Source organism: Mixophyes fleayi, chromosome 9, assembly GCF_038048845.1.
Source record: "Mixophyes fleayi isolate aMixFle1 chromosome 9, aMixFle1.hap1, whole genome shotgun sequence".
In the NCBI taxonomy this organism is placed as follows: domain Eukaryota; kingdom Metazoa; phylum Chordata; class Amphibia; order Anura; family Limnodynastidae; genus Mixophyes; species Mixophyes fleayi.
Window position 1 is genome coordinate 19,398,869 of NC_134410.1, and position 21,988 is coordinate 19,420,856.

At 40.2% G+C, this 21,988-nt stretch overlaps 2 protein-coding genes across 2 annotated transcripts; both read right to left on the bottom strand.

Annotated features, from left to right (window-relative positions):
* Positions 1 to 3,444: 3,444 nt before the first annotated feature.
* On the bottom strand, positions 3,445 to 8,169 carry LOC142101472 (interferon lambda-2-like). Its single transcript, XM_075185925.1, has 5 exons — positions 8,029 to 8,169; positions 7,208 to 7,285; positions 6,903 to 7,046; positions 6,705 to 6,785; positions 3,445 to 3,605 (listed from the first exon to the last, which is right to left on the bottom strand). Exons 1-5 carry the CDS (start codon positions 8,167 to 8,169, stop codon positions 3,501 to 3,503), a joined length of 549 nt encoding a protein of 182 aa, XP_075042026.1. The 3' UTR covers positions 3,445 to 3,500.
* Positions 8,170 to 11,799: 3,630 nt separating this feature from the next.
* LOC142101473 (interferon lambda-2-like) lies at positions 11,800 to 20,800 on the bottom strand. The gene is made up of 5 exons (XM_075185927.1): positions 20,636 to 20,800; positions 19,815 to 19,892; positions 13,142 to 13,285; positions 12,944 to 13,024; positions 11,800 to 12,178 (listed from the first exon to the last, which is right to left on the bottom strand). Exons 1-5 carry the CDS (start codon positions 20,774 to 20,776, stop codon positions 12,074 to 12,076), a joined length of 549 nt encoding a protein of 182 aa, XP_075042028.1. The 5' UTR covers positions 20,777 to 20,800; the 3' UTR covers positions 11,800 to 12,073.
* Positions 20,801 to 21,988: the final 1,188 nt, after the last annotated feature.

The window sequence follows — 21,988 nt, forward strand, 5'->3', positions numbered from 1 at the left end:
ACTAGGCCACTGTGCTGCCCACATGGCAGATGTTGTAGGGTGCAGAGTGGCTTGAGTTGACTCTGCAGATCCGCAATGCGCACAGGACAAGCACTGTACCGTGTTGAACGAGCGCTTTAATGAAAACATTTCCAATGGGTTGCTGAGCTCCTCCTATGCTGATTGTGAACTGCTATAAATATGTTGTCTCCATTGTCACTATGAAGCTGCATTTTAGACCCTGACAATAAAGAATTTAATGAAGAATGAATTTTTAGTTTGTTCAAAATGTTTACAGCTATATTAATTTTCCCAAGCCTTTTTATTTGCTACAGAAACACCAGAAATGTGACCCAGTGAGCAGTAAGGCACATGTAATCTGTTTTGAGCGCTGGTCCTTATATCTAATGGAAAATTAATAACCAAACCCTCTGCAGTTTTGAGACTAAGCATCACTGTCACTTAAAAAGTCTGACAAATGTATGGTATTTCAACATAGAAAAAGTACCTGTGATGATTAGCATTCTAACGAAGGTTTGCTAGATTCAAGAGCTTTAGAAAATCTTCACTATCTCCAAAAGAGTATGGGTAAAGGCAGGACTGTAACTATTGCTGTGTAAGAGGGGCAACAGCCCAGAGAGGAAAAATAAAGGGGGGCTAACAAGGAAATAATTATTTTAGGTTTATTTGGTTACAGTTGAGGGTAAGGGGTTTTGTTTTTTGTTCTGTAACAACTTTCGGTGAAGGGTCCCAGCTGACATCTCACCATATATGTTGACAAGATGAAGGATTTTAGATGAGTTTAGTAATGATGTTCTTCCTTAGAAATTCCTGCGACAGTGTTAGCTGCTTACATCATGACCATGCTTGTTTACTATACAACATGCTTCAATGGGTAAATGGGTACAGTGATGGTAGTGGTGGACTAGGACTTATATGTTCAGTGCCATCACTAGATCTGCAATTGGTACTAGTGGTGCTGACATTGGTGGTAACATTGAACCTTGAGCTGGCAGTGGGTCTGTCAAGGTCAATCAATTCAGTATCAATTTCAGATTCCTCCTGACCCTTCTCACGCACAATCGGGAAGATGAAGGACAAGGGTTTTGGACAATTAGTTTAGGCTGAATTTTTTTTCTGTTAGTTGTTAAGAATATTTGAGCCAAGCCATGGCACTGAAGACGAAGACACACTGAAGACATGTAACTGAAGATGAAGTCTCTGCACTCATCTTATCATCTCACCCAACAACCTGTCCCCTCAACACTGTTCCCTCCCAACTACTCCACTCTCTCTCCTCCACTGCATGCCCTCCTCCATCTCACCTCTTCAACCTGTCTCTCTCCACTCTCACATTTCCATCCTCTCTTAAATGTGCGCTCATCTCACCTATTCTAACGAAACCATCTCTCACCCTGCTTCTCTCCTTCCCTTTGCATCCAAACTACTTGTGCGATTAGTGTACAAACGCCTGTCTTACTTTCTCTCCTCTCATTCCATTCTCAACTCTTTGCATTCAGGCTTCCACCCCCAAAATTCCACTGAAGCTGCTCTCACAAAAGTGACCAATGATCTACTTAGTGCAAATTTTAATGGTAATTTCTCCATACTCATTCTTTTGGACTCTTTGCTGCTTTTGGTACTATTGATTTAACTCAGCTCTTCAACCTGTCTCTCTCCACTGGCACATTTCCATCCTCCTTTAAACCTGCGCTCATCTCACCAATTCTAAAGAAACCATCTCTCGATCCAGCCTATCTCTCCAACTACCGCCCTATTTCTCTCCTCCCCTTGCCTTTAAACTATTTAAGCGATTAGTGTACAAATGTCTGTCTCATTTTCTCTCCTACCATTCCATTCTCGACTCTCTGCAATCAGGCTTCCACCCCCAAAAATTCCACTGAAACTGCTCTCACAAAGTTGACCAATGATCTACTTACTTTAAAATCAAATGGCATTTTCTCCATGCCTAATTCTAATGGACCTCTCTGTTGTTTTTGATACTGTAGATCACGTCTTCTCCTACGCACCCATCACTCCATTGGCCTTCGTGACATAGTTCTTTCCTGGTTCACTTCCTATCTATCGAATCGCTCCTTTAGTGTTTCTACATCTGCAACATTTTCTCCTCCACTCCCACTATCTCTTGGGGTCCCACAAGGCTCTTTTATTCTCCCTTTACTTTTTATATTGTACACCTCTCCTCTTGGGCAATAATTCACTCATTCGACCTCCAATGCCACCTCTACGCTGATGACACCCAAATCTTTATCTCTTCAGCTGACCTCTCTCCTTCTGTACTATCTCAAGAAACCAACTGTGTTTCTGCGATATCCACATGGATTTCCCAACGCTACCTAAAGCTCAACATGTATAAAACAGAGTTTATTATCTTTCCTCCTACCAGAGTCACCACCTGCCCTCAATTCTCCCTCGCTGTTAATAACACCACAATTTCCTCAGTCTCCCAAGCCCTCTGCCTTGGTGTCACACTTGACTCCACCCTCTGCTTTATTCCTTAGATCCAGACTCTCTCTCCCTATCCTGTCGACTCTACCTTAAAAACATTGCCAGAATACACCCCCTTATCGTTCTCAACATGCTACCAAAAATCTTATCCACTCTCTCATCATCTCCTGTCTTGACTATTGCAACCTCCTGTTATCTGGCATTCCTGACACCCATATATCCACACTTCAATCCATTCTAAATGCTGCTGCAAAACTGATCTTCCTCTCTCACCGCTCCACATCTGCTGCACCACTTTGCAAATCCCTACACTGGCTCCCTGTGTCCTCCAGAATAAAATTCAACTTACTCACCCTTACCTACAAAGCCCTCAACAACACTCCCCTTCATACATCTCAAATCTCATATCAAAATACTTTCTCTCCCGCCCTCTTAGATCTACCTCTGGCCTGCGACTTGTCTCGACTCAAACACCTCCCTTTGTCACAATATATTACACACTTCTTAGATGATAGTGACGTAGAAAGTATGTTTTGTAAAGAAAGTAATATGTTCAATAAATGGATCACTTTTCTTAGCAGACACACAGCTCAAACAATTAGGATTAGAATTCACATTGTAAATTTTATTTTAACAAAAAAGTTACATTTATAAAAATAAATACATATTTAAATAAATATATAAAAAATACAACAAATCTTAACAACCCCAATTAATCCACCAGGAAGCCAGGGTGTCATTAAATAGAGACTAATGTATAACTTATTAAAATTGAACAAGTATATTATACGTTATTTTATAAATAAAATAAATAGTGGTTGTGAAACAGAGTATTGATCATTGTTTGATAGGATGAATAAGTAGGTCCATCAATGGTGAAGGCAGGAGAACCTCTTTGTAGGTTAAGCAGGCAAGTCCATCAGTGACAATTTGCATGTATTCTTCAAGTCACTACTTAATGATGATCACCAATGGCTGAAGAGCAGAAACCGGGATCTCTCGATGACGTCATGGACATGTGTAGACAGAGAGAGTTCTAAGTTCCTCTTATTCTAAGTTTCAACTGATGGATTTCTTAGAGCCCAACAACTCACATCTTCTACCCTTAGCGAGACGAGGCTGAGTAACACAGCATCCTGGACACATTCTGGTGATGCCTGTAATGAAGAATAAAGTAAATTGTAAATAACCTGTTTGCACATAACCTTGTTGAATAGTATTACTGCTCCATGAATACGGCTTTCACAGTAAAAACAGAGTTTTCAAGTCCACTTTTTGTTTATTTTTCCTGTTTCCATTCTTTTTACTTCTCTACTTATGTCCATGTCGATCCATCCCTAAATTCAGTCCACCTTACTGTCCTTTCTCTGTCACTCATTGAAGTTCTCAACTTTTAGGGTTGTGTCACACAAGACCTTTTCTGTTACTTGTTTTCTCTAGTCCTTTGTAAAGATCATGTCCTAATAAAATGAATAGGTTGTTCCAGAGCCGTAACTAGGGTGGTGCGGGCGGTGCCGTCGCCCAGGGCGCAAGCCCGAGAGGGCGCAGCAGCCGCCCACTACTCTCCCCTTTGTGGCAAATTAAAAGTTAAAAAAAAATAATATTTTTTTTGGCCCCTCCCCAGACTCGCGTCACCGGGGGGGGGGGGGGGGGAGTGAGCAGGGAGGGAGGTTGGCACTTGAGCGGGGGGTAGGTGGTGATGAAAGGATTAAATCCTATTGCTGACTGGGAGACAGCTACGCGTCCATCTGTGATGACATCACCGCAGCTGCAGATCCAATGTGACAGCGCAGGGGGGTGGGATGAGTGGAGGACAGCTCCTCTGACTTCCTGACTGACTCACATGAAGAAGTTGTGCAGTAAATAGCAGGTATTTTAACACTCACAGAATTACATATTCACTAGCACCATATGTACACTATAAATGCAGATTATATACAACCTCTAGTTCCTCTCTGAATATCCAGTGTCAGCCTAAGTAATCACTTGATAAGTGAAGAAAAAAAAAAACCCCAATATTGTCACTACACAAACTGTTGCAGATACAGACTTTTATGCTCTCTCTACCTCAATTAAATAATTGTTAGTCCTGTACTTCAACATATAGTTGGTGAGCAAACACATTGGGCGCACTCATAAAGGGGCAGACACACAGGGCGCACTCATAAAGGGGCAGACACACAGGGCGCACTCATACCAGGGGCAGACACACAGGGCGCCACTCATACAGGGGCAGACACACTGGGCACTTTATATAGTGTCATTAAGATGCTCTCTGTATTGCAGACACAAGAATGCCTTCTGCATTGTATGGCTGACACAAGAATGCTCTCTCTATTGCATGACGTTTGCTAGGATACTCTGCATTGTATGATGGTCACTAGAATTCACTTTTGTATTGTATGGCGGTCACTAGGATGCTGTTTATATTGTATGGCGGTCACTAGGATGCTTTCTGTATTGTATGATGGTCACTAGGATGCTCTTTGTATTGTATGGCAGTCACTAGGATGCTCTTTGTATTGTATGGCGATCCCTAGGATGCTGTTTATTTTGTATGGCAGTCCCTAGGATGCTGTTTATTTTGTATGGCGGTCACTAGGAGGCTGTTTAAATTGTATTTGTATCACTAATACTGGCTAAATTATCATGCAGAACAGTATAAACCTTGCAATTCAATATGTATGATGCATCCATGGGAGTATTTTAATTTAATCTGAAAAAGAAAAATGTTTTAATTGTTCATGCTTGTGTGTATAAGTAATCACAGTTTTATTTAAAAGTATGTGGGTTTTTATCTTTGAAATCCCTAACTCCAAGAAGAGTGGATTGGGAGGTTGGAACATTGGGAGGTTGGAACATTGGGAGGTTGGAACCTCTTCTTCGGGGTTAAGGCACACACCAGCATGGTTTTGACATGCTACAGTTTTGCATACAGGTATGCAGAAGCAGTGTGATTTACTTTTTATTTTTTTAATTTTATATTGTTACTGAGACTTTTTGATCCGGTGGGTGACCCAACTATTATTACATTAATGCTAACCCTGGGAACTCCCTGCTGCTGGATTAAGCTGCTCCACTTACATAACTAATGTGTATACACCATCCACTGGTGTGCTGACTCTGTCTACTTGTGACTGCTCCACCTACATGTGCAATGCTTTGCCTACTTGTGTGTTAGCTCCGTCAACTGTGATAGACGGACTCTGCTTACCATAGCGTATTGCATTTGCCTTGTATAAAAACCAATGTGGCTCGAGCTAATGGAGTGCTAACTCCGCCTACAATTTGCCCCGCCTACCATTTATTGGTCCCGCCTACATGAGGCCACTTTCAGAATTTTTCCAGGGCCACTTTAAGTTCCCAATCCGCCCCTGGTATTATGTGTGTGTGAGGGGCCACTGTGTGTGTGTGTGTATTATGTGTGTGTGAGGGGCCACTGTGTGTGTGTGTATTATGTGTATGTGAGGGGCCACTGTGTGTGTGTATTATGTGTGTGTAAGGGGCCACTGTGTGTGTGAAGGGGGGGCAAACCAATATCTTGCCTAGGGCCCCATGAGGTGTAAATCCGGCTCTGATAGATATATATATCATGCATTTGCAAATATGTGTAGCAGAATTCTTTACAGTAAAGTGCTAGCCACACCCCCACATTAGGTTGGCCACACCCACTTGGCAAATGTCACTCCCACTTTGATGGGGGGCGCCGGTGCCCTGTCTCGCCCAGGGCACTGAAATGTCTAGTTACGGCACTGGGTTGTTCTTACATAGTGTCATGCACAGCAGATTTTCTGATCTTATCGCTGTTAACATGAATAAGAAGTATATATGGCCAACAGGAAACCAGATGAAGGAAAGACGGACTTCTAAGAAGTCTATGTTACTTCTCCTACACCGGTCACATGAGCGATTAGATACCTATTGCAATGCTGCTTACAAAGTGGAGCTTTTCATATATTTTTCCTCCTGCCAGCAGTAACTGTGCTCTAAGATGTTATAGAGATCTTTCCTATAACTGAACGAAATGCTCTTGTGTGACATCACTTTTAAAGTCCATTGTCCATCCCTAATGTAACGTCTCAATTTTCCCTGTGCTTTCTTCAATGTTCAATTCATTTCCTACTGCTCCTGGTTATTCTCCATCACTCTCTTCTCTTTTATAATATTCTTTTTTTAGTTAAATTCGCTAATATTGCAGTCACTTTTCTATTAGTCACCTATAAATACAAATTCTATTGTTTGTGCAGGACACTTACCACTTCCTTAAAATGTTGGAGATGATGCAGCCATGGCTTCAGCTGCTGGGAGGCCGGGTCACTGTATTCTGGTGTCTCCTTCTGTAAATGAGAATTAGGAGATAATGAGGCTATGTCATGTGTCTCCCTGTCCCTCACATTCATCTGTTCATAACATGATAGATATAAATGTTAGACACAAGGAACATGAGAACTTACACAGATCATCAGATCATCTCTCAGTTTCAGGAAAACCATAAGTGACTGTGATACAGGGTCAGGCAGAGCAGACGTGGACATATCTTCCAGTACGTCAACAGTTAGTGACACTCGCTCCAAGGTCAGGATCAGGCGGTCACTCGGCTGTAGAAAAGAATGAACAAGGTGAGAGGTTCTCATGGATATGTCCTTATATACGTGGAGGAGCGGAGATGAGAGCTCTTGTGTGTTACTGTGTGGATAGAAAGAGAATCTATACAGTGTGTATGTAGGAGATATGTGATGTATACACATATTATCCTTACCGTTAGGTCACATACAGACGGCTTGTGTTTCAGCATTCTCCTGTAACATCTCATTGCATTGCTGGTTATGTTCTTCTCCTGTGGAGGTTCAGACATTTGATCAGTATAATGTGTATCTGTAACTATTTCCCTATGTAGAGTGGTCTTTTTATAGTGTCCATAACATTAATAAGTATATTCAAAGAAATATTACATTCTACTAAATCGTTTACATCTACAGCCAGCACATTATAATATACTTAGATCTGTCTGTGCTTTTCTGTCCCCAGCTCAGCTGTCCCCAGACCTGGATTTGTGAAAATACCACCTAGGTCTCGGCCAATGGCATCAGTGGTCTCTGGGTGGTTCTCTGCTCACTGTACACATAATTGGTTTTATTTTTACATACTATACACACTGATATTTCGACTATTATAGGATTGAGTTAGATCCATTAAGTCACAGATAGGCTGCAGTAGGGTTTGTATCTCTAACAGATATGCCGGTGGAAAGATGCAGCTATAGGACAGCGGCACAAGATAGGAATAACCGTGCCCGGTTGTGCCAAGACTTTTACATGGTGCTGAGAGCCAGATGCGGTAGTCAGTCACAGCATGGTAAGGATATGAGTTGTTGGTTGAGCAATGATTACTTTGAAAAATAGACAAATAACATGGAAATGATTAACGTAGAATTATTGTCTTAACTATAACTATGTTTGCTAACACTACATTTGACAAATCTGTGGTACACTTGGTTGTAGGTATATATCCCCTCTAATATCTAGATACAAAGCAGGTACCACTGTAAATAGATGAGAAATAATCATGTATCACACTTACTGATTCACTTTGCAGTTGTTTCAGCAGGTTGATATCATTGGGAGACACGGTTATATATCGGGACACCGGGCAGTGTCTTCCATGCGGGTATCCACTCACTGCCACAAATAGAAGGGTCAGGACCACCAGTCTGATGTCCATGGCTTATTTGCTGGTCTGAATACAGTAATTTTCCTTTGCTCCTGGAAACCTGTGTATATGATGTGAGTTAGTGTCCATACATGGAGGCCATATATTTTGAACAGATGAATAGTTTCCCTGTGAGACCCCACTTAGATTTAGTTTAGTTTTGAAAAACACAGAGACATATCTATTATAGGCATACACAGTCAATAACTAGCAAGAGTACTGGGACAATTAACAGTGTATATTTGCATCTCAGTATCCCCATCAAGACCATCCCAAGTCTATTCATACAATGCCCCAATATGTGCACACTGAGCTCCCAGATATATACACGTAAAATGCATTTCCATTATGTAGAAACCTTCTGTGCACATAGTAAAATATAAGCATATGCATTGTACAGCACTAAATTATTCCCTTTAAATCTATACATAAATACATTACAGTCCCAGTATACTCTACATACACACAGTATAATATCCTCACCTGCTGGTTTATACTGTGTCTCTCCGCTGCTGGTCTTTGGTAAATCTCAAGTCTCTCCATGTTTCTTCTTTTATATTCCAATGTCCAAGAGGGGAATATCTTCATTTTCATGATGTTAAGATCTCTTCTTTCGTCCAACTTACAAGTGACAGCAGAGAGATGACAGCAGCTGCTGGGATCTCCTACACAACTTTCACTTTCCATCCTGTACAGGTGAGAAGGTGACGTTAGGTAACTGGGAAGTCACTTCCTGCTGTCACTCAGCAATCACCTCCCTCCTGCTACAGGTAATTCCTTTGTACATACAAAGGATATCTCAACAGAGCTACAACCATTTATTACAGATTAAAGTCTTTGCACAAGAATTTCTCTTGTCATACAGCAATCACCTCCATAACGTTACATATATATGTATTATGCAACTGTCAATGGGTTTGCTGTGCAAATTATTACAGACATTGGTGATTATTACTTTGCAATGTATAACTGACAATGGGACATTCTCTATGTAATGTATGGTTAGCAAATACTAGGGAGGATTTTCTCTATGACAAGTATGGCTGACAATGCAATAATGCTGGGAAAATGTATTTACCATTTTCGCTTTTTCTCTTCACTTTGCTAATAATGATTAATGATATGGACTACCATGGAAACCACAGTCACATGGCAGATATTGTAGGGTGCAGAGTGGCTTGAGTTGACTCTGCAGATCCGCAATGCGCACAGGACAAGCACGGTACCTTGTTGTATGAGCGCTTTAATGAAAACATTACCATTGGGTTGCTGAGCTCCTCCTATGCTGATTGTGAACTGCTATAAATATGTTGTCTCCATTGTCACTATGAAGCTGCATTTTAGACCCTGACAATAAAGAATTTAATAAAGAAGGAATTTTTAGTTTGTTCAAAATGTTTACAGCTATATTAATTTGCCCACCCCTTTTCATTTGCTACAGCGACATCTTTAGAATTTTTTTTCGTGTTTGAAGACCCACTAGAAATTTGACTCAGTGAGCACTAAGGCACATGTAATCTGTTTTGAGCGCTGATCCTTATATCTTATGGGAAATTAATAACCAAACCCTCTGCAGTTTGGAGAGCAAGCATCACTGTCACTTAAAAAGTCTGATAAATGTATGGTATTTCATCATAGAAAAATTACGTGTGATGAGCAGCATTCTAACGAAGGTTTGTTATATTCAAGGGCTTTACAATGTCTTCGCTATCTCCAAAAGAGTATGGGTAAAGGCAGGACTGTAACTATTGCTGTGTAAGAGGGGCAACAGACCAGAGAGGAAAACTAAAGGGGGGTTCACAAAGAAATAAATATTTTAGGTTTATTTGGTTACAGTTGAGGGTAAGGGGTTTCGTTTTTTGTTCTGTAACAACTCTCAGTGAAGGGTCCCAGCTGACATCTCACCAAATATGTTAGAAAGATGAAGGTTTTTAGATAATTTTAGTAATGATGTTCTTCCTTTGAAATGCCTGAGACAGTGTTAGCTGTTTACATTATGACTATAGTTGTTTACTATACAACATGCTTCAATGGGTAAATGGGCACAGTGATGGTAGTGGTGGACTAGGACTTATATATTCAGTGCCATCACTAGATCTGCAATTGGCAGCAGTAGTGCTGACATTGTGATAACAGTAATCCTCGGGCTGGCAGTGGTTCTCTTAAGGTCAATCAATTCAGTATCAATTTCAGATTTCTCCTGACCCTTCTCATGCACAATCGGGAAGATGGAGGACAAGGGTTTTGGACAATTAGTTTAGGCTGCATGTTTTTTCTGTTAGTTGTTAAGAATATTTGAGCCAAGCCATGGCACTGAAGACGAAGACACACTGAAGACATGTAACTGAAACAAAGTCTCTGCACTCATCTTATCATCTCACCCAACAATCTGTCCCCTGGACACTGTTCCGTCTCAACTACTCCGCTCCCTCTCCTCCACTGCATGCCCACCTCTAACTCACCTCTTCAACCTGTCTCTCTCCACTGGCACATTTCCATCCTCCTTTAAATGTGCGCTCATCTCACTTATTCTAAAGAAACCATCTCTCGCCCTACTTCTCTCCTCCCCTTTGCCTTCAAACTGCTTCAACGATTAGTGTACACAAGCCTGACTTACTTTCTCTCCTCTCATTCCATTTTTAACTCTTTGCAATCAGGCTTCCGCCCCCAAAATTCCACTGAAGCTGCTCTCACAAAAGTGACCAATGATTTACTTACTGCAAATTTTAATGGTAATTTCTCCATACTCATTCTCCTGGACTCTTTGCTGCTTTAGGGTACTGTTGATTTAACTCAGCTCTTCAACCTATCTCTCTCCACTGGCACATTTCCATCCTCCATTAAACATGCGCTCATCTCAATAATACTAAAGGATCCATCTCTCGATCCAGCCTCTCTCTCCAACTACCGCCCTATTTTTCTTCTCCCCTTGCCTCTTAACTATTTAGGCGATCAGTGTACAAATGTCTGTCTCACTTTCTCTACTCTCATTCCATTCTCTACTCTCTGCAATCAGGCTTCCGCCCCCAAAATTCCACTGAAACTGCTCTCACAAAATTGACCAATGATCTACTTACTTTAAAATCAAATGGTATTTTCTCCATGCTCATTCTAATGAACCTCTCTGTTGTTTTTGATACTGTAGATCACCATCTTCTCCTACGCACCCATCACTCCATTGGCCTTCGTGACATAGTTCTTTCCTGGTTCACTTCCTACCTATCGAATCGCTCCTTAAGTGTTTCTACATCTGGCACATTTTCTGTGTGTACCTCTGTTTGCAGCCTTTTTCTGACAGCTAAATGCCTATCTCCTCTTTTAGAAGCCTGTGGCAAACACCTCCCTTTGTCACAATATATTACACACTTCTTAGATGATAGTGACGTAGAAAGTATGTTTTGTAAAGAAAGTAATATGTTCAGTGAATGGATCACTTTTCTTAGCAGACACACAGCTCAAACAATTAGGATTAGAATTCACATTGTAAATTTTATTTTAACAAAAAGTTACATTTATAAAAATAAATACATATTTAAATAAATATATAAAAAATACAACAAATCTTTACAACCCCAATTAATCCACCAAGGAGCCAGGGTATCATTAAATAGAGACTAATGTATAACTTATTATAATTTAACAAGTATATTATACGTTATATTATAAATAAAATAAATAGTGGTTGTGAAACAGAGTATTGATCATTGTTTGATAGGATGAATAAGTAGGTCCATCAATGGTGAAGGCAGGAGAACCTCTTTGTAGGTTAAGCAGGCAAGTCCATCAGTGACAATTTGCATGTATTCTTCAAGTCACTACTTAATAATGATCACCAATGGCTGAAGAGCAGAAACCGGGATCTCTCGATGACGTCATGGACATGTGTAGACAGAGAGAGTTCTACGTTCCTCTTATTCTAAGTTTCAACTGATGGATTTCTTAGAGCCCAACAACTCACATCTTCTACCCTCAGCGAGACGAGGCTGAGTAACACAGCATCCTGGACACATTCTGGTGATGCCTGTAATGAAGAATAAAGTAAATTGTAAATAACCTGTTTGCACGTAACCTTGTTGAATAGCATTACTGCTCCATGACTACGGCTTTCACTGCAAAAATATTTCTTCCAAGTCCTCTTTTTGTTTACTTTCATATATGTCCCTTTTACTTCTCTACTTATGTTATGCTCATATCTATCCATCCCTAAATTCAGTCCTCCTTACTGTACTTTCTCTGTCACTCTTTGTAAAGATCATGTCCTATGAAAATGAATAGGTTGTTCTTGCAGAATGTCATTCACAGCAGATTTTCTGATCTTATTTTTGTTACCATGAATAAGAAGTATATATCACCAGCAGGGAACCAGCTGAAGGAAAGAAGGACTTCTAAGAAGTCTATGTTGCTTTTCCTACACCTGTCACATGAGCGATTAGTTACCTATTACAATGCTGCTTACAAAGTGGAGCTTTTCATATATTATTCCTCCTGCCAGCAGTAACTGTGCTCTAAGATGTTATAGAGATCTTTCCTGTAACTGTTTTTCTACTGAACGAAAACCTCTTGTGTGACATCGCTTTTGAAGTCCATTGTCCATCCCTAATGTAACGTCTCAATTTTCCCTGTGCTTTCTTCACTGTTCAATTCATGTTCTACTGCTCCTGGTTATTCTCCATCACTCTCTTCTCCTTTATACTTTTTTTTTCACATATAAATTCTCTCATATTGCAGCCATTTTTCAATTAGTCACCTATAAATACAAATTCTATTGTTTGTGTAGGACACTTACCACGTCCTTAAAATGTTGGAGATGGTGCAGCCATGGCTTCAGCTGCTGGGAGGCCGGGTCACTGTATTCTGGTGTCTCCTTCTGTAAATGAGAATTAGGAGATAATGAGGCTATGTCATGTGTCTCCCTGACCCACACATTCATCTGTTCATAACATGATAGATATAAATGTTAGACACAAGGAACATGAGAACTTACACAGATCATCAGATCATCTCTCAGTTTAAGGAAAACCATAAGTGACTGTGATACAGGGTCAGGCAGAGCAGACGTGGACATATCTTCCAGTACGTCAACAGTTAGTGACACTCGCTCCAAGGTCAGGATCAGGCGATCACTCGGCTGTAGAAAAGAATGAACAAGGTGAGAGGTTCTCATGGATATGTCCTTATATACGTGGAGGAGCGGAGATGAGAGCTCTTGTGTGTTACTGTGTGGATGGAAAGAGAATCTATACAGTGTGTATGGAGGAGATATGTGATGTATACACATATTATCCTTACCGTTAGGTCACATACAGACGGCTTGTGTTTCAGCATTCTCCTGTAACATCTCATTGCATTGCTGGTCATGTTCTTCTCCTGTGGAGGTTCAGACATTTGATTAGTATAATGTGTATCTGTAACTATTTTCCTATGTAGAGTGGTCTTTTTATAGTGTCCATAACATTAATAAGTATATTCAAATATCTATTACATTTTACTAAATCGTTTACATCCACAGCCAGCACATTATAATATACTTAGATCTGTCTGTGCTTTTCTGTCCCCAGCTCAGCTGTCCCCAGACCTGGATTTGTGAAAATACCACCTAGGCCTCAGCCAATGGCATCAGTGGTCTCTGGGTGGTTCTCTGCTCAGTTTACACATAATTGGTTTTATTTTTACATACTATACACACTGATATTTGGTCTACAAAAGGATTGAGTTTGATCCATCTTAGTACACAGATAGGCTGCAGTAGGGTTTGTATCTCTAACAGATATGCCGGTGGAAAGATGCAGCTATAGGACAGCGGCACAAGATAGGTATAACCGTGCCCGGCTGTGCCAAGACTTTTACATGGTGCCGAGGGCCAGATGCGGTAGTCAGTCACAGCATGGTAAGGATATGAGTTGTTGGTTGAGCAATGATTACTTTGGGAGATAGACAAATAACATGGAAATCATTGATATAGATATATTTTCTTAACTATAATTATGTTTGCTAACACTACATTTGACAAGTGTGTGGTACACTTGGTTGTAGGTATATATCCCCTCTAATATCTAGATATAAAGCATATATCAGTATACATGGATAAGAAATAATCATGCATCACACTTACGGATTCACTTTGCAGTTGTTTCAGCAGGTTCATATCAGTGGGAGACACGGTTATATATCTGGACACCGTGCAGTGTCTTCCATGCGGGTATCCACTCACTGCCACTAATAGAACGGTCAGGACCACCAGTCTGATGTCCATGGTTTATTTTCTGGTTTGGATACAGTAATTTTCTTTTGCTCCTGGAAACCTGTGTATATGATGTGAGTTAGTGTCCATACATGGAGGCCATATATTTTGAACAGATGTGTAATATCTCTGCGAGTTCCTTCCCCTTTGTTTTAATTTTTTAGTTTAGTTTTGAGAAACACAGAGACATATTCATTATTGACAGACATGGTCAATAACCAGCAAGGGTTCTGGGAAATTTGTCAGTAACCCCATCAAGACCACCCCAAGTCTATTCATACAGTGCCCCAGTATGTGCACACTGAGCTTCCAGATATATACATGTAAAATACTTTCACATTATGTAAAAACTTTCTGTGCACATAGTAAAATATAACCAGAACAGGTAAAGTGTTTCAAATTATTTCCTTTAAATCTATATATAAATACATTACAGTCTCAGTATACTCTACATACACACAGTATAATATCCTCACCTGCTGGTTTATACTGTGTCTCTCCGCTGCTGGTCTCAGGTAAATCTCAAGTCTCTCCATGTTTCTTCTTTTATATTCCAATGTCCAAGAGGGGAATATCTTCATTTTCATGATGTTAAGATCTCTTCTTTCGTCCATCTTACAAGTGACAGGAGAGAGGTGACAGCAGCCGCTGGGATCTCCTACACAACTTTCACTTTCCATCCTGTACAGGTGAGAAGGTGACGTTAGGTAACTGGGAAGTCACTTCCTCCTGTCACTCAGCAAGTTCCTCCCCCCTGTTACAGGTAATATCTCTGTACATTGCAAGGATCCCTCCTGTCACTCAGTAATCACCTCCCTCCTGTTACAGGTAATGTCTCTGTACATACAAAGGATATCTCAACAGAGCTACAACCACTTATTACAGATTAAAGTCTTCGTACAAGGATTTCTCTTGTCACACAGCAATCACCTCCATAACGTTACATATCTATGTATTATGCAGCTGTCAACGGGTTTGCTGTGCAAATTATTACTGACATTGGTGATTATTACTTTGCAATGTTTAACTGACAATGGGACATTCTCGATGGTTAGCAAATGTTAGAGAGGAATTTCTCTATGACAGTATGGCTGACAATGCAAAAATGCTGGGAAAATGTTTTTAGCATTTTAGCTTTTTCTCCTCAGTTTTCTAATAATGATTAATGATATGGACTACCATGGAAACCACAGTCACATGGCAGATGTTGTAGGGTGCAGAGTGGCTTGAGTTGACAATGCGCAGTGCGCAGAGGACTAGCACTGTACCTCGTTGTATGAACGCTTTAATGAAGACATTACCAATGGGTTGTTGAGCTCCTCCTGTGGTGATTGTGAACTGCTATAAATATGTTGTCTCCTTTGTCACTATGAAGCTGCATTTTAGACCCTGACAATAAAGAATTTAATGAAGAATGTTTTTTTAGTTTGTTCAAAATGTTTACAACTATATTAATTTGCCCAACCCTATTTGTTTGCTACAGCGACATCTTCAGATATTTTCTTGTATTTGAAGACCCACTAGAAATGTGACTCAGTGAGCACTAAGGCACATGTAATCTGTTTTGAGCGCTTGTCCTTATATCTTATGGGAAATTAATAACCAATCCCTCTGCAGTTTTCAGAACAAATAATAGTAGTGCTGACATTGGTGATAACAGTGAACCTTGAGCTGGCAGTGGGTCTGTCAAGGTCAATCAATTCAGTATCAATTTCAGATTCCTCCTGACCCTTGTCACGCGCAATCTGGAAGATGGAGGACAAGGGTTTCGGACAACTAGTTTAGACTGAATGTTTTTTCTGGTAGTTGTAAAGAATATTTGAGCCAAGCAACGGCACAGAAGATGAAGACACACTGCAGACATGTAACTGAAGATGAAATCTCTGCACTCATCATCTCAACCAACAATCTGTCCACTCGACCCTATTCCCTCCCATCTACTCCGCTCCCTCTCCTCCACTGCATGCCCACCTCTAATTAACCTCTTCAACTTGTCTTTCTCCACTGGCACATTTCCATCCTCTATTAAACGTACGCTCATGAAAAGCAACGGGCATGGTGTATGGTGTTACAATCCCTTAATCTAATCCATACCTGAACTGCACTTTTTAGCCATGTTGCTATCAGGAAGTATCAGTGATGTAACTATAACAACTCCTTGGAAAAGTACTTCAAGGGTTAAATTCCACCTCCACAGGAACACTCAGGAGTTGAGTGAATTAAGCTACCAATGTTATTTCTGTTTGCTCCCTATTGTCCACTAGTGAGCTCTACAGACAGCCAGGAGCCTGACCCAGCAGGGGTCACCCGAGGGAAGACACCTGGAGAGGTAAGGGAGGGGACTGGATAGTGTAAGCAGCCCGCCAATCGAGACTTTTTGCAGCTCCCCTGGACAGGTAGATCCCAAGGTGGGATTAGGAGGTGATAAAAGAGGCTACCCTGGGAGCTGGACACATGTGTGACTAACTTTTGGCCAAGAGGTGATGCTCTGCCAGAGATGCGCTGGGGAACATATCTCACTGGATTTATTTGAACTGATTTCCTCATCTGTTGGAGCTGCTTTTGTTAAGGGGGCCGTACTGTATTTAATCCTGTTGTGCAGAATAAATCATTCTTATATTTTTCCTGTAATACTGTGTCTGAGTGATTTGGGAGCCACGTATCTTCACAGCTCATCTCACCTTTTCTAAAGAAACCATCTCTCGATCCAGTCTCTCTCCCCAACTACTGCCCTATTTCTCTCCTCCTCTTTGCTTCTAAACTCTTTGAGCGATTAGTGTACAAACGCCTGTCTGACTTTCTCTCCTCTCATTCCATTCTCGACTCTTTGCAATAAGGCTTCTGCCACCCAAATTCCACTGAACCTGCTCTCACAAAACTGACCAATGATCTACCTACTGAAAAATCAAATGGTAATTTCTCCATACTCATTCTAATGGGCCTCTTTTATGCTTTTGATACTGTTGATTACCCTATTCTCTTACACAGCCTTCACTCCATTGGCCTTCATGACACAGATCTTTCCTGGTGCACTTCCTACCTATCGAACCGCTCCTTTAGTGTTTCTACCTCTGGCACATCCTCTCCTCCACTCCCACTATCTGTTGGGCTCTCACAAGGCTCTATTCTTGGCCCTTTTCTTTTTTTATTGTTCACCTCTTTTCTTGGGCACTACTTCGCTCATTTGGCCTCCAATACTACCTCTACGCTGATGACACCCAAATCTATATCACTTCCTCTGACCTCTGTCCTTCTGTACTATCTCAAGAAACCAACTGTGTTTCTGCTATCTCCACATGGATATCCCAACGCTACCTAAAGCTCAAAATGTCCTCTGAACCACATTTACTCCTCTTGTTTCTGCTGTGCCCTCTTCCACTTAGAAAGTAAGCTCTCTAATGAGTAGGGTCCTTCATATTCTTTGTTTTCATGTCTGCTTTTATTTTGTCTGCCTTGTATGTCCCTGTTTTATGTATGTACTGTTTTCACTACTGAACGGCGCGGTGGAGCACTCTAGAAATTTAACATAATAATAAGAATAATAATGGCACAACTTTACCACAGTTTACGAAAGTCTAATTGGATTCTGGAAGGTATTGGGACCCAGTTAAGGTATTTGGAGAGGGGTGCAGCTAATATGGAACTTTGAGAGAGAAAGATCAGTCTTACCACCATATTTAGCATTGATTTACACTGTGATTGATTGGTGAGGGAAATGCTAGATAGGTGGAGGTTGCAGTAGTTGAGGTTGGTTATGATGAGAGAATGAACTTGGGAGGCTGAGAAAATTGTGATATGGTAAAGGAGCTATGGGGAGAGGTGTATATCTTAGATATTTTAAACACCTTTATTTAAATATATTGTATCTGTGGGAGAACACACTTTCCAAGCACGTAGGTTAAATCAGACTTCTATTATTATTTTACACATATGTCTTCCACCTGTTTATCTTTAAGCTAGGTGCACTGCTGTACAAATGTGTACCTTGGTTTACAGCCTTTTTCTGACAGCTAAATGCCTATCTCCTCTTTTAGAAGCCTGTGGCAAACACCTCCCTTTGTCACAATATATTAAACACACTTCTTAGATGAAAGTGACATAGAAAGTATGTTTTGTAAAGAAACTAATATGTTCAATAAATGGATCACTTTTCTAAACAGACACACAGCTCAAACAATTAGGATTAGAATTCACATTGTAAATTTTATTTTAACAAAACCCTTACATTTATAAAAATAAATACATATTTAAATAAATATATAAAAAATACAACAAATCTTAACAACCCCAATTAATCCACCAGGGAGCCAGGCCAGGGTGTCATTAAATAGAGACTAATATATAACTTATTATAATTTAACAAGTATATTATACGTTATATTATAAATAAAATAAATAGTGGTTTAATAATTGTTTGATAGGATGAATAAGTTGGTCCATCAATGGTGAAGGCAGGAGAACCTCTTTGTAGGTTAAGCAGGCAAGTCCATCAGTGACAATTTGCATGTATTCTTCAAGTCACTACTTAATGATGATCACCAATGGCTGAAGAGCAGAAACCGGGATCTCTCGATGACGTCATGGACATGTGTAGACAGAGAGAGTTCTAAGTTCCTCTTATTCTAAGTTTCAACTGATGGATTTCTTAGAGCCCAACAACTCACATCTTCTACCCTTAGCGAGACGAGGCTGAGTAACACAGCATCCTGGACACATTCTGGTGATGCCTGTAATGAAGAATAAAGTAAATTGTAAATAACCTGTTTGCACATAACCTTGTTGAATAGTATTACTGCTCCATAAATACGGCTTTCACAGTAAAAACATAGTTTTCAAGTCCACTTTTTGTTTATTTTTCCTGTTTCCATTCTTTTTACTTCTCTACTTATGTCCATGTCGATCCATCCCTAAATTCAGTCCACCTTACTGTCCTTTCTCTGTCACTCTTTAAAGTTCTCAAGTTTTAGGGTTGTGTCACACAGAACCTTTTCTGTTACTTGTTTTCTCTAGTCCTTTGTAAAGATCATGTCCTAATAAAATGAATAGGTTGTTCTTACATAGGGTCATGCACAGCAGATTTTCTGATGTTATCGCTGTTACCATGAATAAGAAGTATATATGGCCAACAGGAAACCAGCTGAAGGAAAGAAGGACTTTAAAGAAGTCTATGTTACTTCTCCTACACCGGTCACATGAGCGATTAGATACCTATTACAATGCTGTTTACAAAATGGAGTTTTTCATATACTACTCGGCTGTAGAAAAGAATGAACAAGGTGAGAGGTTCTCATGGATATGTCCTTATATACGTGGAGGAGCGGAGATGAGAGCTCTTGTGTGTTACTGTGTGGATGGAAAGAGAATCTATACAGTGTGTATGGAGGAGATATGTGATGTATACACATATTATCCTTACCGTTAGGTCACATACAGACGGCTTGTGTTTCAGCATTCTCCTGTAACATCTCATTGCATTGCTGGTCATGTTCTTCTCCTGTGGAGGTTCAGACATTTGATCAGTATAATGTGTATCTGTAACTATTTCCCTATGTAGAGTGGTCTTTTTATAGTGTCCATAACATTAATAAGTATATTCAAATAAATATTACATTCTACTAAATCATTTACATCCACAGCCAGCACATTATAATATACTTAGATCTGTCTGTGCTTTTCTGTCCCCAGCTCAGCTGTCCCCAGACCTGGATTTGTGAGAATACCACCTAGGCCTCAGCCAATGGCATCAGTGGTCTCTGGGTGGTTCTCTGCTCAGTTTACACATAATTGGTTTTATTTTTACATACTATACACACTGATATTTGGTCTATTATAGGATTGAGTTAGATCCATTAAGTCACAGATAGGCTGCAGTAGGGTTTGTATCTCTAACAGATATGCCGGTGGAAAGATGCAGCTATAGGACAGCGGCACAAGATAGGTATAACCATGCCCGGCTGTGCCAAGACTTTTACATGGTGCTGAGAGCCAGATGCGGTAGTCAGTCACAGCATGGTAAGGATATGAGTTGTTGGTTGAGCAATGATTACTTTGAGAAATAGACAAATAACATGGAAATGATTAACGTAGAATTATTGTCTTAACTATAACTATGTTTGCTAACACTACATTTGACAAATCTGTGGTACACTTGGTTGTAGGTATATATCCCCTCTAATATCTAGATACAAAGCAGGTACCACTGTACATAGATGAGGAATAATCATGTATCACACTTACTGATTCACTTTGCAGTTGTTTCAGCAGCTTGATATCAGTGGGAGACACGGTTATATATCGAGACACCGGGCAGTGTCTTCCATGCGGGTATCCACTCACTGCCACTAATAGAAGGGTCAGGACCACCAGTCTGATGTCCATGGCTTATTTGCTGGTCTGGATACAGTAATTTACCTTTGCTCCTGGAAACCTGTGTATATGATGTGAGTTAGTGTCCATACATGGAGGCCATATATTTTGAACAGATGAATAGTTTCCCTGTGAGACCCCACTTAGATTTAGTTTAGTTTTGAAAAACACAGAGACATATCTATTATAGGCATACACAGTCAATAACTAGCAAGAGTACTGGGACAATTAACAGTGTATATTTGCATCTCAGTATCCCCATCAAGACCATCCCAAGTCTATTCATACAATGCCCCAATATGTGCACACTGAGCTCCCAGATATATACACGTAAAATGCATTCCCATTATGTAGAAACCTTCTGTGCACATAGTAAAATATAAGCATATGCATTGTACAGCACTAAATTATTCCCTTTAAATCTATACATAAATACATTACAGTCCCAGTATACTCTACATACACACAGTATAATATCCTCACCTGCTGGTTTATACTGTGTCTCTCCGCAGCTGGTCTTTGGTAAATCTCAAGTCTCTCCATGTTTCTTCTTTTATATTCCAATGTCCAAGAGGGGAATATCTTCATTTTCATGATGTTAAGATTTCTTCTTTCGTCCAACTTACAAGTGACAGCAGAGAGATGACAGCAGCTGCTGGGATCTCCTACACAACTTTCACTTTCCATCCTGTACAGGTGAGAAGGTGACGTTAGGTAAATGGGAAGTCACTTCCTGCTGTCACTCAGCAATCACCTCCCTCCTGCTACAGGTAATTCCTCTGTACATACAAAGGATATCTCAACAGAGCTACAACCATTTATTACAGATTAAAGTCTTTGCACAAGAATTTCTCTTGTCATACAGCAATCACCTCCATAACGTTACATATATATGTATTATGCAACTGTCAATGGGTTTGCTGTGCAAATTATTACAGACATTGGTGATTATTACTTTGCAATGTAAAACTGACAATGGGACATTCTCTATGTAATGTATGGTTAGCAAATACTAGGGAGGATTTTCTCTATGACAAGTATGGCTGACAATGCAATAATGCTGGGAAAATGTATTTACTATTTTCGCTTTTTCTCTTCACTTTGCTAATAATGATTAATGATATGGACTACCATGGAAACCACAGTCACATGGCAGATGTTGTAGGGTGCAGAGTGGCTTGAGTTGACTCTGCAGATCCGCAATGCGCACAGGACAAGCACTGG